Source organism: Jatropha curcas, chromosome 6 (genome assembly GCF_041381405.1).
Source record: "Jatropha curcas cultivar XTBG-Jc1 chromosome 6, XTBG_Jcur_1.0, whole genome shotgun sequence".
In the NCBI taxonomy this organism is placed as follows: domain Eukaryota; kingdom Viridiplantae; phylum Streptophyta; class Magnoliopsida; order Malpighiales; family Euphorbiaceae; genus Jatropha; species Jatropha curcas.
This window is the reverse complement of record NC_143156.1, coordinates 1,721,689-1,736,521: the sequence shown is the minus strand read 5'-3', so window position 1 is coordinate 1,736,521 and position 14,833 is coordinate 1,721,689. Positions and strand designations below refer to the sequence as shown.

At 34.5% G+C, this 14,833-nt stretch overlaps 3 protein-coding genes across 3 annotated transcripts; 2 read left to right on the top strand and 1 right to left on the bottom strand.

Moving 5' to 3' along the window:
• Positions 1-15: 15 nt before the first annotated feature.
• Positions 16-6,137, top strand: PYM (partner of Y14-MAGO). Its single transcript, XM_089723446.1, has 4 exons — positions 16-362; positions 838-954; positions 2,884-3,132; positions 5,856-6,137. Exons 1-4 carry the CDS (start codon positions 153-155, stop codon positions 5,997-5,999), a joined length of 720 nt encoding a protein of 239 aa, XP_089579572.1. The 5' UTR covers positions 16-152; the 3' UTR covers positions 6,000-6,137.
• A 1,966-nt stretch (positions 6,138-8,103) lies between these two features.
• LOC105628786 (pectinesterase 4) lies at positions 8,104-10,271 on the bottom strand. The gene is made up of 2 exons (XM_012210272.3): positions 9,127-10,271; positions 8,104-9,013 (listed from the first exon to the last, which is right to left on the bottom strand). Exons 1-2 carry the CDS (start codon positions 10,097-10,099, stop codon positions 8,319-8,321), a joined length of 1,668 nt encoding a protein of 555 aa, XP_012065662.1. The 5' UTR covers positions 10,100-10,271; the 3' UTR covers positions 8,104-8,318.
• A 1,914-nt stretch (positions 10,272-12,185) lies between these two features.
• Positions 12,186-14,763, top strand: LOC105628861 (pectinesterase). The gene is made up of 2 exons (XM_012210339.4): positions 12,186-13,360; positions 13,950-14,763. Exons 1-2 carry the CDS (start codon positions 12,373-12,375, stop codon positions 14,645-14,647), a joined length of 1,686 nt encoding a protein of 561 aa, XP_012065729.1. The 5' UTR covers positions 12,186-12,372; the 3' UTR covers positions 14,648-14,763.
• Positions 14,764-14,833: the final 70 nt, after the last annotated feature.

The window sequence follows — 14,833 nt, the reverse complement described above, 5'->3', positions numbered from 1 at the left end:
TTCTTGAATTGCGGCAAGCTGTAGCGAAGCAACAGCAGCAGTAGAGTTGAGTGAACTAAAAAAACAAAAAAAAAAACACAAAATCGACCGGTTGATCGATCGATCAATCAGCCAAATTTCATTTCTAAAATAAGCAAACTATTGATTAATCAATGGCCAGCACTAATCACGGCGGAGGAGGAGGTGGAAGAGAAGAAGAGCAGCTCAAACAACTGGCAGAGTTAAGCAAAACCCTAAAAGAAGGGGAGAGATTAGTTGCCCCGACCCGAAGACCGGACGGCACCCTCCGTAAACCCATTCGGATTCGTGCCGGTTACGTTCCCCAAGACGAAGTCGCCATCTATCAATCTAAAGGTGCCCTGGTATGTGTTGTCTAAAGCTATGTGAATCCCTATGTTTGTGTATTTAATGCTTTAAGTTTTATTGTTGTTTGATTAATGTGTGGGTGTAGGTTTGATTTTGCATTTCTTTGTTTAGGAATTGGAGGGAAATTGAAGAAGAAAGCTGAAATCTTTATAAATTTTTGCTCTCTTTGATCTATCAAGTGTTTGAGAGAAATGAAATGGCCAAATACAGTGTTTCGTGTGGTTTTGGTCTTAATATTGTTTAATATTGTGGAATACAAGTATTAGCTTAACAATTTATGGACCATCCTCCTAAAACAACCATAAAGCACTCTTGACCAGCAGAGTAAAGGCTTTAACCTCTATTTCTATTGCTTCACTAAGAATGAATGTAGCATTTAAACTACAGTTTTCAATTAGTTTGGCATGGTTTCTCTTCTTAGGCAAAAGTTAAAGACAAATGATATGGTATCGTTGCCTTTTTACTTTGCAGTGGAAAAAGGAGATGCAATCTCAGGTGATGCCTCCGGGTTATGATCCAGTTCTGGATACAAAACCTAAGACAAAATCAGTAAAGAGGAATGAACGGAAGAAGGAGAAGAGGTTACAGGTGTGTTTTTTGCTTGTTCTGATGGTTTTTCCTTGAGTATTTGGTGCTATTTTTGATAGACATTATGTTCTTTGTTTGAATCTTCACAGTAATTAAAGGGAAAGTCTAATTATGCTATGTAATTCTTAACATTTTTTTTATATATTCTTTTTGTTCCTGCAAACCAGAAATGTCGCGCAGGTTAATTATGTAGCAGACAATATTATATCTTTTTTGGTCCACAATTACCACTAGTTTGGTGAATTTAATTGAAAAAGGCTTATATAGTTAGTATTTGATGCAAATTCAAGTCCATGTACTTCCTGTATATTCCAACTATGGAAGCATAGAGAAAAAACTTCTATGTAAATACAAAGCATTTCAATAATCTTTTATTTCCAATCTCAGCCCCAGCTAACTACATGCATTGATCATCTTCTATCTGTCAGTTGTACTGGATAGCAGAAGTTAGAATATTTATTCTTAGTTCAAACCACAGTTCCTTGGAATTAAAAGCTGGTTGGGAAACCAGGACACCTCTGGCAGTGATAAAAAAGTGTGTCTGAATTTGTGAAACAAGCTCATATTGCTTCACCGGATAGTGAGAACTAACTTTTCTCTCAGCCTTGCTCGGAACACCTCCCTTTGGAGTGGTTAACTTGCTAGGGAGAGGGCACTCTGTTAGGATTTTAATTGGTGCTTTATTTATGGTAGCTTTTAGAGGAATCAAGGCTCCAATATATACTCGAAAAGGAAGTAGTCATTGACCTTACCTTAGCTCAGCGATCACCGATAAATTCTCATGTACTGAACCTTATTAAATCAATTTACTTCTATTTAATTGCTATCCACATAAATTATGGTTTGGTTCAGTTTGAGTACCTTTCATGGTTTGGTTCGCTTTGAATTTTTTATCAGCTGCCATCATAGGTCTGGTTTGGATGAAGCGCGAAACTGAACCAACCCGAACCAACACCCCTACACATAATAATGACTTGGATAGGATTGAAAACGCCTTCTTCCGTACGACACTCTTATTTGAACTAAATGGATCACGATGGTCATATACCAATTGTTGAAAGAAGTCTAAGATCATGAGAAAATATTTGTCTGCAGATATGATTTACCAGAGGATGGAATTACTTGCTGTTAAGCAGAGAATAATATTCTCAAAACCACCTTCTGCATTAGTATATTTATGCAGAATAGAGATGTAATGGAAATTCATTATAGAGTAGGTGTTATTGCTAACCAAGAGCTCGATGTCCTTGAACTTCCTGCTGCACCAATCCCTGTAAATCTGGGTGCTCTGAATTGGCAGTTTGCTATTCATCCTGCGTTTTTGGTATCTGAAGTAGTATATTTCAACCAAAAATTAAAAGAGTTAACAAATTATTATGACCTATGCTACAGGGGAGTAGCTCTACCCATTAATAAGTCTTGTCAAATCATTGAAAACTCCCACTGTAGTAGTGGAAGAGAGGACTTGAAACTAAGACATCCCCCCCAACTCCATACAACAATAAGGAAAGTGCAAAGACTAACTATATGCATGATTGGTACTAAAGTTAATTTCTGCATTCATTATCTTGTTCATATGAAAATTTTTAAATATCTCTGCCACCAGGCACCAGCCAACAAATTTTAGGGTACTTGCTTTTTTTGACAGTTGCTGATGAATCATGAATGTTTTCCTTTTATGAAGTTCGTCAATAGGCTAGTTGGTTTTATTGTCAACATTATATTATATCTTTTAGTGCAGTTAGTCTTTACGTAAACTATTGCCTTGTTTTATCATTATAATGCTTTCACATTTTGCCAATATGTCCATAAGAGCTTTGTGAATTTAATATTCAGTGAAAATGCTATGTGTGTGTGTGTATTTTGTTTTTGTGTATGATTATACCTGAAATTTGACTGCAAGCTGGATTCATATGTTCCATTTGGCAGGCTGCTCTTGAAAAGGGTAAGAACTTGGAAGCATTAGCAGATGGTGATGTGACAAATGAAGAACTGCTACCGGCTGAAGATTTTGGTCATGCAGCAGAATCTGTCAAGTCATTGACATCTCAAATGAATGAGCTAGGTGTTTCTGCAAATTCTGCCGTGAGTACGCCTCCTGTAGACTCGGCGGAGACTTTAGATCTGAATGCTCCGTCTCAAGATATTGATAAAAAAATTCGGGCACTTAAAAAGAAGGTATATTTCATCATATTTTGGCCGTATTATAATGATGTTTATTTTTTGTTCTTCAGAGCATCATGCACTTTTAAGAAATTTCATGGCTCTCCCTGCTAGACATGCCAAGAAAAACTGATAAAATTCTCTAGTAGAGAAGTATAGAACACACGCAAGTTCACAGACACACGTAGCAAGGGAATCTTGTTGAGAACTCATGGTTTGTAGGTTTGAGGTTCTGTGAAATACAATTCTCCAAGTAAATATCAACTTCCTGTACATTGATGCACTTTCTTGACATATGTATATCATATTATTTTCATTCAGATTATTGGTAAAAATTTGTAATGCTTCTTTTTTTTTTTTTTTCTTTCAATTTCAACCAACATTATTTTGAGTGTACCCCTCTTTAAAAATCGGTTTACTGTTTTGAACGGGTGCATTTATATGTATAGTAAATATGGTAAGATTATCTGAAAAGACTCTTTTAAATTCTTCTTATTGTATGTAACCTCCACTTTCTACTTCCTATGAGTGAACTTTTTCTTCCATTTTCATCCTAACTTCCTCATATTAACTATGATATCTTGGTCATTTTAATCTCTTGTCATTTAACTATATTCTGCTGTTTCAATTGCTGTTAGTTATCAAAAATAAGGATTAGTTATCAAAAACAAGGATCGATTCACATCTTCTACATCCAATCTAATGACACCTTTTTATCTCTCCTAGTTTAAATGTACACATATCACTACAGTTCTTGCCATATCTAAAACCTTTGAATTGTAGGCTGTTCTTCAGCAGCTCTTGCTTTTAGTTTACTTCTTTCTTGTTTCATTTCTAAGAACTATGTTGTCACAAGTAGCTTTGTTGGTGAGTTATATGTTGGACATGCATGGTTAGTTCATCTACAATGAAAGCAAAAACATAAGGCTATAAAAGCGGAAGCCAACTGTAGCAGGTAATTCATCTATATGAAGTTCAACAGTCCTCAGGCATGTTACCATCTCTCTATAAATATCCATTCTATATAAACTACCTTCTCTTCAACCCACTGTTCAGAATACTGTACTGCATGCTGTCTCTGAATCAATCTATCTGCTCGTTTTGTTTCTCCATACCCTTTTTATTGAAGCTTTTTCTCCATATGATCATATGTGACTTGTGAGACAGCCTAGATTTATTAACTGCAAGAAAGTCAATTCTCCATCTGAGCAAGCTTGAAACCTTGGTCAAAGGTGTGGAAGTACTCAAATAAGCCAACTCCGCTCTTTATCATAGTTATCTTTAGGAATGGGTTGTACAAATAAATCTATTTTGTGGACCTTTTGAAGCTCTTCAAATATGGCATGAGTTGGTATTTCTGCATTGGCAGGAAGTGAACAAGAAAATTAGAGTAAATTTGAAAAATGGGTAAAATAAAAATACATGCAGCCAGGTCTAGTCTAGAGCCAAATTATCTCCTCTCTGTCTCTTGTTGATTATACATTTTTATCATTTGTGTGCATATCCTATAGACTTAAAAATTTGACGAAAGAGGCAACTTTTGCTAGTTTTATAAGCAGAGGTTTCTGTTCTTGGTTGGTTGACATTACTGTAGTTTCTCTCTTGGTTGCCACCACTGGCTATGTTTGGTGGTCCATTGGCTTTGGTTATTACTGCTCGCAGGTGGTGGCAAAGGAAGAGGAGCTAAATTTTTTGCCTTTATCGCTTTCTCTCTGAATTGAGATCTGTCAGATTCAAGCTTTAGGGACTATTAGTTAAGATAGCTTATTATCCTTCTTTCTACACCAATTCATATCAAAGAGACAAAATTGTTCAAAAGTCGGACCATTTGATTACCTTGTTTATATTTGTTTTAGTCATAATTTTATTGCAGGAGATTCAGTTTTCTATTAACTTGTATTGAGGATTTGATGATTAGGTTAAAGCATATGCCATTACTACCTTCTGTAGAAGGAAAGAGTTGTAGGCTCTGTTGATTTCTTAGAGAGATGCTGTTTTGCTACAGTTATAGGAAGTTGTCTTTGGGGCAGGAACTCGAGCCGGAAATTTATCCAATTATAGTGCAACTATAACTTGCCAATGATGTTATCATGACGACCTCAGTATGCTTTGTCCTTTCATGATACAACTTATACAGGCAATTCAGAATATAATTTTTAAAACTTGAGAAATTAAATTATTTTCAAAAAAAAAATTTATTTGATGTAGAAAAAAAATTAGAAATGCAAAATAGATTTTCTTTTAGATTTGCAAATTAAGGATGTGATCCTCTCATATGTAGCTACACATTTATACTGCATCTATTAGATTAATATGTTATTACATGTTTGTATCGAATATGTGAATGTAGACGTGCACTTGAAATGAATAGTAGCTCAGCTACATGAATTCTTGTTTTCAAATTTCCCCAATGTTTTCCATTTCTGGAAAATTTATTTTTCCCTATAACTTGGTTGCTTGCGTGGTTCTTATTAGCTGGGTATTTGACTCCACTGGTTTGTCATAACATTGGGAATGATGTCGATTACAATGTGATATGCTTATAGTCTGCAATAACTTGGACTGTTCGCAACACAATTTTATTATATATTCTGCACTTGAATTGCAAACTTCTTGGTAGTGGCTCCATAGATTTTATGGAAACTTTAGAATTTGCTGAGGTTTCTAATTTGATTCAAGCACTTAGGCTTCTTGTTCATGTTTTATGATTGGTTCATCAGAGTGAGTTCTTTATGCAGATTCGACTAGCAGAAGCTCAGCAGCAGAAAACTGCACCACAGGATATGAAGCCAGAGCAGTTGGAGAAGTTGGCGAAATTGGAGAGCTGGCGCCAGGAACTAGAGTTTTTGGAGGGTAAAAAAGCTGAAGAGTCGACATCATGAATTAGGGTTTGTTCTAACTTGAACAAACTGTGTAGTTTTCCATTTATTTTTTACTAAGGTGTAAACTCTGCATTGTTGGATCAAAATTCTTGTCCAGATTTTTCCAACTATGGTACATGATCATGAGTTTGCCTTTAAGCCCTGCACTTCTTTCTTGTTTTGCAGGTTCTCAAACATTAGTAATTTGGGGTTCATAGCCAAACCCCAACTTGCTAGTGTTTGTATATCATTTCGTCTAGGGCTATAAAAAAGCTGAGCCAAACTCTAATAAGCTCGAGCAAGGCTCGATATAGATATGCCAAAGTTCGAGCTCGTTTAAAAATTACTAAGTTCGAGCGTAGCCAAATAACTACAAATGAGTTAAGCTCAAAATCTATCAAACCAAAATGATGTCATGTAGGTTTAACTAATCTTGACTTATTGAGTTGACTTGTGAGCTAGCTAATGAGCTAGACATGATAAAGTTTGCTTGTGAGTCAGTTCATGAATTGAGTCAAGCTCGAGCTTGTCTCGTCTATTAAAAAAGCTCGATAGCTCGATTTGATAAGCTTATCGAATAGGCTTGAGTAAGCTTTTTATAGAGTTGAGTTTCAAGCAGCTCATGAGTGGCTTCCCTCATTTAGAAACTCCTGATATGTTCTAAGTTAAAAAGGAAGAAAAGCTGAGTCTATCTCCAAGGGATGAGCAAACATCGGTAAGGAACGTAGAACTGAATTGAACCGGTTCTGTTTGGTTTTAACTCTTGGAAAGAACAGAGGAATTGTTTTTCAATTTAATATGGTTTTTATTACACCGAAAAAAATAAGTTCAAAATTGGTTTAATTTGAATAGTTAAACATTTAACTATTAAAATTACTGCTAAAAAAAATTATTAAATTAGGTTTAACTATTTAAATTAAACCAATTTTGAACTTAATTGTTTTGGTATAATAAAAATTGAATCGAATTAAATTGATTTTATTTTATTTTATACATCATTTGTTTAGGCTCAGTATGATTTTTATATAAAAAGTTTCAGTCTATTCAGCCGGGGTGGTTCAGTATTTGAGGAAGGTAACTAAACACAAGATTAACCCCTGAGGGGTGAGGACAATGATCCCTGGAGTTTCTTTAAACACTCGGGAGGGAGCGCTGTCCCTCTTTGTAAGTGCTAATTTTTTTTTTGAAAACTTAATAATTCATTAATAATGAATATAAATCGAGTATATCATAATAATATTCCTATAAGAATAAGAAATGCAAATATAGAAAATTGAAATTTTCTGCTTGGAGATGTTCCTCATCTTGGCGGAATAGGTTAATCTTTTGGGTAAAAATTGATCCATTGTCAAACAGGACGTCAAAAGATACATTTCGCAATATTGTCCCGAATATTACTTTTTTAAAAACTTGTTACAGAAGAGTTTAATATAACAAACTTTAATGAAAGAACAGGCCGCACTGCTAGATTCCATTGGTAAAAGAAACTTACCTGAACTTGAAGATCTGAAGTCTCCAATCACAAGTAACCAACAATCCTCCAGAGAAATAAATCTAAATAAGAATTCTTTAATAACGAGAAAAAATTCCATGAAAGGAGAAAAATAAATAACCCTAATAAGGGGTACCAAAAACACTCAATCATAGATACTAAATCTAAATTTTATTTCAAATGATCATAGGTTTGAAAATTATTAGAAAGAAAACTAAAAAAAAAAAAAATGATAATGAGGGATGAAATGAAACCACCGCCGACCAAAGAAGACAGTTGGCGACGGTTTAGAAACAAAATTTAGAAAGACACGAGAAAATTTAGAAAGACACGAGAAAAGAGAAAGCCAAAGAGAGACGGCTAGGGTTTTATTAATTTACAAAAAAATTATTAATCTCGTTACATCACAAAAAAATTAGTGCCAATTATTAATCTTATATAAATAATTAATTATCTCTAAATACATGAAATGAACTAATTAATATTAAAACTTTGAAAGGACCAGAAAATCTGGAATCAAGTAGATATTTTTATACAAATATCTAATTTTTAAAAATGTTATGGAATTAATTTGAATGAAATAAATTAAAATTAAAATTAAAGCATAATCAAAAGGAAAAGACAATCATAATATAAAATTAAAGCATCAAATATTTATTTTTATCTCTTTATTCAACAAAATCAAATGAAATACAATAAAATATGATCCAAACGAAGAAAGAATGAACTTGAAAGAACAGAAAATAAGCCCTAGCTAATTTTCCAAGTATCCAAGCAGATGTTGGCTTAATCTTTATTAATGATTTTGTGTATATGTTATTCTCCTAATCCTTGCCTTATGTGGATCATCACTTGAATCCAGCCAAGAAAGGAACTTGAGCTCCTCCAACCCATTGGGCGGCGCCGGGAAGGAATGCTCCGACGGTGAATTTCTGAGCTTCAGCCTGATTCAATAAATGAAATGTCTTCCACTTAACCCTACGAGCAGTATTTGCACCTGGTCCACTATTTGCATATTCTGCATAATACAAAGTATCAAGAAACAGTGTCCCAGCCCATGGCATCCACCCTTCAGGTTGAATCAAATCTCCCAATTGTGTTTCCATGACAACAGTTGTTGAAAATTCTTTCCAGGGCCTGCCTAAATAAGTCCTGGTAGTAAGTCTTGTTGGCACCAGCTTCTCTTCAGGTACAATTCTGCAGTTGTGGATAACAAGTCCAGTGTTTTCTCCTTTCGTTTTCTTCCCATCAGCTGTAACTGTATTGAATTGATTCGGGTTCGGTTTCCTGACAATGATCAAGGAGTTCTGAATCACAGCTGCTCCGTATCCGAAAAGGAAATCAATAGTTCCTGAAATGACACAGTTTCTGTAGAATTGTCGTTTGGCTTGGTATAACAATGTATCTTGATATCCATCCATTCTACAGTTATAGAATATTGACATATCCGAATTTACTCGGATAGCAACAGCTTGGTGACCATCGGGTCCTGCAGTGTTCTGGAATCCCATTCCTTTTGCAATAAACCCATCAGATTCAACAACTGCAATTCACAAATCAAACCAAATTAAGACATTGCAGTATGTATTTTTAATTATGGTTCAACATTGGTTTGTATATGTATATATATATATATATATATATATATATACTTACCGAATGAAGCGGTGTTCCAGGTGTTTACTCCGCTAGCGAAGCTCTTTTTTCCAGTGATAATGGACTTCCTAGGTCCATCACCGTACATCAAAATACTAGGACTGTTCTTTGGTATCACAACAGCCTCATTGTAAAGTCCTTCCTTGACATAAATAACAAATCTGCCCTTGAAGTCTTTTGGGCATGAGTTAATAGCTGCATTAATGGACTTGAATTTACCACTTCCATCTAAAGCTACAACTGCATTTGGTGTAACCCCCCCAGCATTTCGGATTTGCAGAAGCCGACGATCAGAACCAGATACCCAAGTAGGATAACCACCAGCACCAAGAAGCTTGCGCGAAGTACCACCCGGAAGGTCTAATTGGAGACCGAAAGATTTCAGGATATCTGAAATCCCAGCGAGAATGGTCAGGACATTGTCTGTAAGTTCATTGCCATAATTTGTACTGTTCCGTACTTGAGCCTTGAGGTCATTGTCATGGTCAAAACCATCAATGCACAATTCTTGGTAGGCAATGATAGAACTCAACCAAATCCGAAAATCATCAGACTGGGCAGTAATGTTTTTCACGTCACTGTCAGACATTTTTGTGATTATATCTTGAAGTTCCTGAGAAGCATTATTAAGCAGTATCTTACAATCTTCAAGTGCCAGCTTTGAACGAGGCTCATTCCCAGCCTCTTTCACAAGCCCCTCACTTAAGTTCATTGATTTCGACAAGGAATCTGAAATGGCTAAAATTCCTGCCTTGATCAATTCTTTCGGATCGGTGCTGTTAGCTGTACTTAGAGTTTTGGTGCAAACCTCCTTGTAATTAGTAGGTTGGCATATTTGGGTAACAGCCTTCATTTGTGGTGTTATTTCTTCGGAGTTCTTCGATTCACCACGGTGAACGGAGGCAACAACTCCGATGACAACACCTACAACAAGAATCAGGGAAATCCCTGAAACTACAACTTTCCCGATCATTTTCTGATTTTTTAAGGCTTTCTTTTCTTTTCTTTCTTTTTGTTTTTTCCTCTTCGCTTTTTTAAATTTCTCTTCCTCCGATGCCCGGTGATGTGACTAAGATCTAGATGATTGTAGCCCCAAAAGGGCGCAAAATCGGAGAGGAGAAGGAAAGAAGAGAGAGCTACCAAAGCTGATGAAGGAAAGCATGTATTTTAGGGTTTTATAGGGTTGTAATATTCTTAAATTAGTATATTTCCTTTTGCATGAAAATGTTACGTGTTCTACTGAATGATAGACCGTTTTTATAGTTAGTCAGTTTGGATATTACAGATCAGTAAACGCCTGTTTATAGCTAAACATGCTATTTTACACAAGAAAAGGCTGATTATTAGTATTAAACTATATTGAGCATCTTTTAATTAATTTTTAAATCTTGTTGAGACAGAAATTGGTAGTTTTCAAGTTAAAGTTGAAAATAATAAATTTATAAAATTTTTTTCTATTATAAAATAATAAAAGCATCCAACATATCTTTTCCCTAGTTAGTTTTCAAGTTGAATTGCATTTTTTTTATTGTTGATGTGACATAATACTAAAACATTATTTTAGTAAGTTAGGATTATTTTTTTATTTTAAGAAAATTATTTTTTAATGTAATTGATAGAGAGCTTGAATTAATATCATTAATAATATTCTTTATTTTTTAATAATTAGTAAAATCAATAATATTATTAATATTTTGAAAACCTGCCAATCAAGTGTAGTCCGATTAATATTCTGACTTACATAAAATATGTTAGACCTCTCCACCGTAAAAGTTTTTAATAATTTGATGAGTAAATGGAGAACTACTATTGATAATATTTTATTAATGTGAGTTTGATTAATGCGGCATTTGCAGTGCGATTACAATATAATTAAACTTTATACACATATATGTAAAAAAATTAATTTATATTAATTTATATTATATATATATATATTCTTATATGGCTAAAATAGTTCATCTCATTAATTTAGTTGCGTGTTTGTTTTTATAGAATAATATCAATTTGCCCTTTCGAATTTGTGTGCAACAATACAATTTTGCCCAAAAATAAATTTTTTATACAATTATCACTCCAATTTTACACCAAATAATTAAAAAGGCCCAACTTTTGGAAAACAAAAATAATAACTTTTAATATTTTTAACTAAAAAAATTTATTTAAAAAAAAAAAATCGGTCGATCTTTGTTACTAGCGATCCCTCCCTAAAGCCACGGGTAAGTCCATTATTTCCATTGCAAACTACTATCATTATAATATATATATATATGAATTTTTTGTTTTGAATATCCATTTTGATCAAATCAATAGCAATGAAAAGCAAAGTAAGTCGGAAAAAATTTTGAAATATTTTTTATAAAAAAAATTTGAAAAGGAAATTTTAAAATCTTTCGATATAATAATAAAGGAAAGACTTAACACATTAACTAGAGTATACTATATGAATATTTTCTCTCCATTCTACTATATTCATCGTATCCTCGCTAATATTCAAAGATAGTAGATTTTTCATGACAATTCCCTCTAAGCGGTTCTAGATCGGTCTCTTTGCACACTCCACCACCAAGTATTAATTTATGAACCAGAGAATCTACATAATACATTATTGTACTATTTCAGGTGTGCTGTTCTCATTTTATCTCTAACTTATGCTATATATAAGTGAAATTGACTATTTTAGCCATCTATAGGATAGAAGTAGAGTTGCGTACTTTGCATGTCCTCCCATCAACCCATAATTCGAACTAGAGATCTCATATTTCCTTCGAGAAGATTAATTAGACCATGGATGAAATATATAGATATTAATAGAAGTAAATGTTGCCTGTGTCGTTAATTTATTAAAACGTTGTACAAGTGCCCAATATGAGAAAGTTGATAAAAAGACTATTTTTAGTTTCACTGCTCCTTTGAGATTTTAGCTTCACTATTCATTCCCAAGCCACAAATTCCCATCTAATCACCTGAAAAACCGATCAACCATGAAATCAACATTTTTTTCACTCACAAAATCCTTTACCCTATAAAATGAAACCCTAACCATGCAAAGCTTCTATGATTCTCATTGAAACTAGAAAATAAAGAGATAAATACGTAAAACTTTCTCTTCCTCCTATCTTTCTCTCCGATTCCTATCATATTCTTGGGAATCGGGAACGCATCGACCATAAGTCGCAGACAAAAAGAGGAAGAGATCAAAGAAAAAAAATATATATATATTAAATACCAAACAAAAAAGGCAAAATGATGGGCAAAGTAGTTGTATCGTCTTTTTCTCTCATTCTTGTAGTGGGGGTGGTGATTGGGGTGGTAGCTGTGGTTCAGCGCGGCCACGAAGATGGTGCTCAAATATCTTCTTCAACAAAAAACGTAGCTCAAATATGTCAACCAACAGATTACAAAAAAGCATGTGAGCAAAGTCTTAGCAATGTAAATAATACTCAGGACCCTAAAGAATTTTTAAAAGCAGCCATTTTAGCTACGGAAGAAGCTGCAAAGAAATCTTTCAATTTGTCTTCAGATTTACTCGTAAAAGCCAGTTCATCTGATAATGACACAAGAATGTCCCTGGAAGATTGCAAAGAGTTACTAGACGACGCCGTTCAAGAGCTTCAGGCCTCTTTTTCGGAAGTGGGTGAAAATCAACAACATACAACGAAACGACGAGTAGCTGAGCTACAAAATTGGCTAAGTGCTGTCATTTCTTACCAACAGACTTGCTTGGATCAGTTTGGAGATCCAAATAGTCAATACAAAACCGAAATGGAAGAAGGTATGGTTGACGCAGGACAGCTCACAAGTAATGCATTAGCCATTGTTGATGCATTTTCTGACATTTTATCTACAATGGGTCTAAAGGTTAATTTTGGCGGTAGTAATGATACTTCTCGCAAGCTTCTTTCAGTCGACGAAGATGGGTATCCTAGCTGGTTAAGTGCGAGTCGCCGGAGACTTCTGGCAGTAGATCTTGCTACTCTTAAACCTAATGTGACTGTGGCTGCAGATGGCAGTGGTGATGTTAAAACTGTAACTGAAGGTATTGCCAAAATCCCTCCGAAGAATGTTGATCCCTTTTATATCTATGTTAAGGCTGGAACCTATAAGGAGTATCCTACTGTAGAAAAGAAAATGAACAATGTGTTTATGTATGGCGATGGCCCTCTCAAGACTATTATCACAGGAGACCATAGCAATAAAACTGGCTACAAAACCATGAGATCTGCCACATTTGGTAAGTTTTTCATTCAATTTGTTCACAGAGATAGTCAGGAATTAGAGTATTGGAATTCAACTTTGAGGCTCTACATTTATGTTCTTTGCTTATATAATTGCATGGTCGAGTGCTTATCTTATAATACAGAAATCCAAGATTTGACGATTAAACTGAAAACTTTTTTACTCATTTTCTTGATTCAAGATGCTTTAGCAATTTGAAATTTGGGCTAATAGATGTATTTTTTAGTCTAATCAAATTTTATATAGGATCAAGTGCTTATCTTATAATACAGAAAATTCAAGATTTGACAATTAAACTGATAAAGTACTTATGCATTTTCTCGATTCAAGATGGTTAGCAATTTGAAAATTGGACTACTAGCTTTGTCTAATCAAAATTTATATATGATGAATGATCGAGGCTTATCTTATAACAGAGAAATCCAAGATTTGACAATTGAACTCATAAATTATTTATGTATTTTCTTGACTCAAAATGGTTAGCAATTTGAAATTTGGGCTAATAGATGTATTTTCTTTGTCGAATCAAAATTTATATGCGATGAACTTTGTCAGAATTAATGATATGCTATGTTTTATGGCAGCGGCTCTTGGGGAGGGATTCACTGCAAAGTCCATAGCATTCGAAAACACTGCCGGTCCTGAAGGTCATCAAGCTGTGGCACTTCGAGTCCAGGCAGATATGGCAGCATTTTTCGACTGTAAGATGGATGGCTATCAAGACACATTGTACATCCAAACCCATCGCCAATTCTACAGCAAATGCAGCGTTTCAGGAACAATAGATTTCATATTCGGCGACGCCTCTTGTATAATTCAGCAATCAGACATTGTTGTCAGGAAGCCAATGCCTAATCAACTAAACACAGTCACTGCACATGGAAGAGCCGACAAGCACGAAACTACAGGATTAGTGTTTCAAGATTGTAGAATTATAGCAGAAGATAAGCTATTGCCTGAAGCTACCGTCGTTAAGTCGTATATGGGAAGGCCCTGGAGGGCATATTCTAGAACAGTAGTAATGGAATCAGAAATAACGAATGTGATTCAACCTGAAGGGTGGCTACCATGGACGGGGGATCAGTATCTTGATACTTTGGAGTACTTAGAGTATGCAAATAAAGGAGACGGAGCTAATACTGATAAAAGAGTAAATTGGAAGGGCTTTAGAATCATCACTGACAAAAAAGAAGCTCAACAATTTACGGTTGAGCCTTTCTTACAAGGAACTGATTGGCTTAATAAGATAGGAGAACCCTACATTGCTGGGTTGGTAAATTAATTAATTAATTAATTAATTTGTGTCTTTTTGTTGTTAGCTGTTAATATTTGAGACCTATAGAGTTCATATACTCGGAAAATTGAAAATGCCCAAACTCAATTTCTTTTTTGCTTTTATTTTATTTTTTGATCTTGATGTATTATAGCATGTATAAGGTGTAAAAGAAAGAAGTGACATTTGAATATG

Coding starts and splice junctions, on each gene's coding strand:
- PYM (XM_089723446.1), top strand. CDS start 153: ATGGCCAGCACTAATCACGGCGGAGGAGGAGGTGGAAGAGAAGAAGAG. Junction 363..837: donor ATCAATCTAAAGGTGCCCTG/GTATGTGTTGTC, acceptor TTTACTTTGCAG/TGGAAAAAGGAGATGCAATC. Junction 3,133..5,855: donor TTCGGGCACTTAAAAAGAAG/GTATATTTCATC, acceptor TTCTTTATGCAG/ATTCGACTAGCAGAAGCTCA.
- LOC105628786 (XM_012210272.3), bottom strand. CDS start 10,099: ATGATCGGGAAAGTTGTAGTTTCAGGGATTTCCCTGATTCTTGTTGTA. Junction 9,014..9,126: donor CTGGAACACCGCTTCATTCG/GTAAGTATATAT, acceptor TGTGAATTGCAG/TTGTTGAATCTGATGGGTTT.
- LOC105628861 (XM_012210339.4), top strand. CDS start 12,373: ATGATGGGCAAAGTAGTTGTATCGTCTTTTTCTCTCATTCTTGTAGTG. Junction 13,361..13,949: donor CATGAGATCTGCCACATTTG/GTAAGTTTTTCA, acceptor GTTTTATGGCAG/CGGCTCTTGGGGAGGGATTC.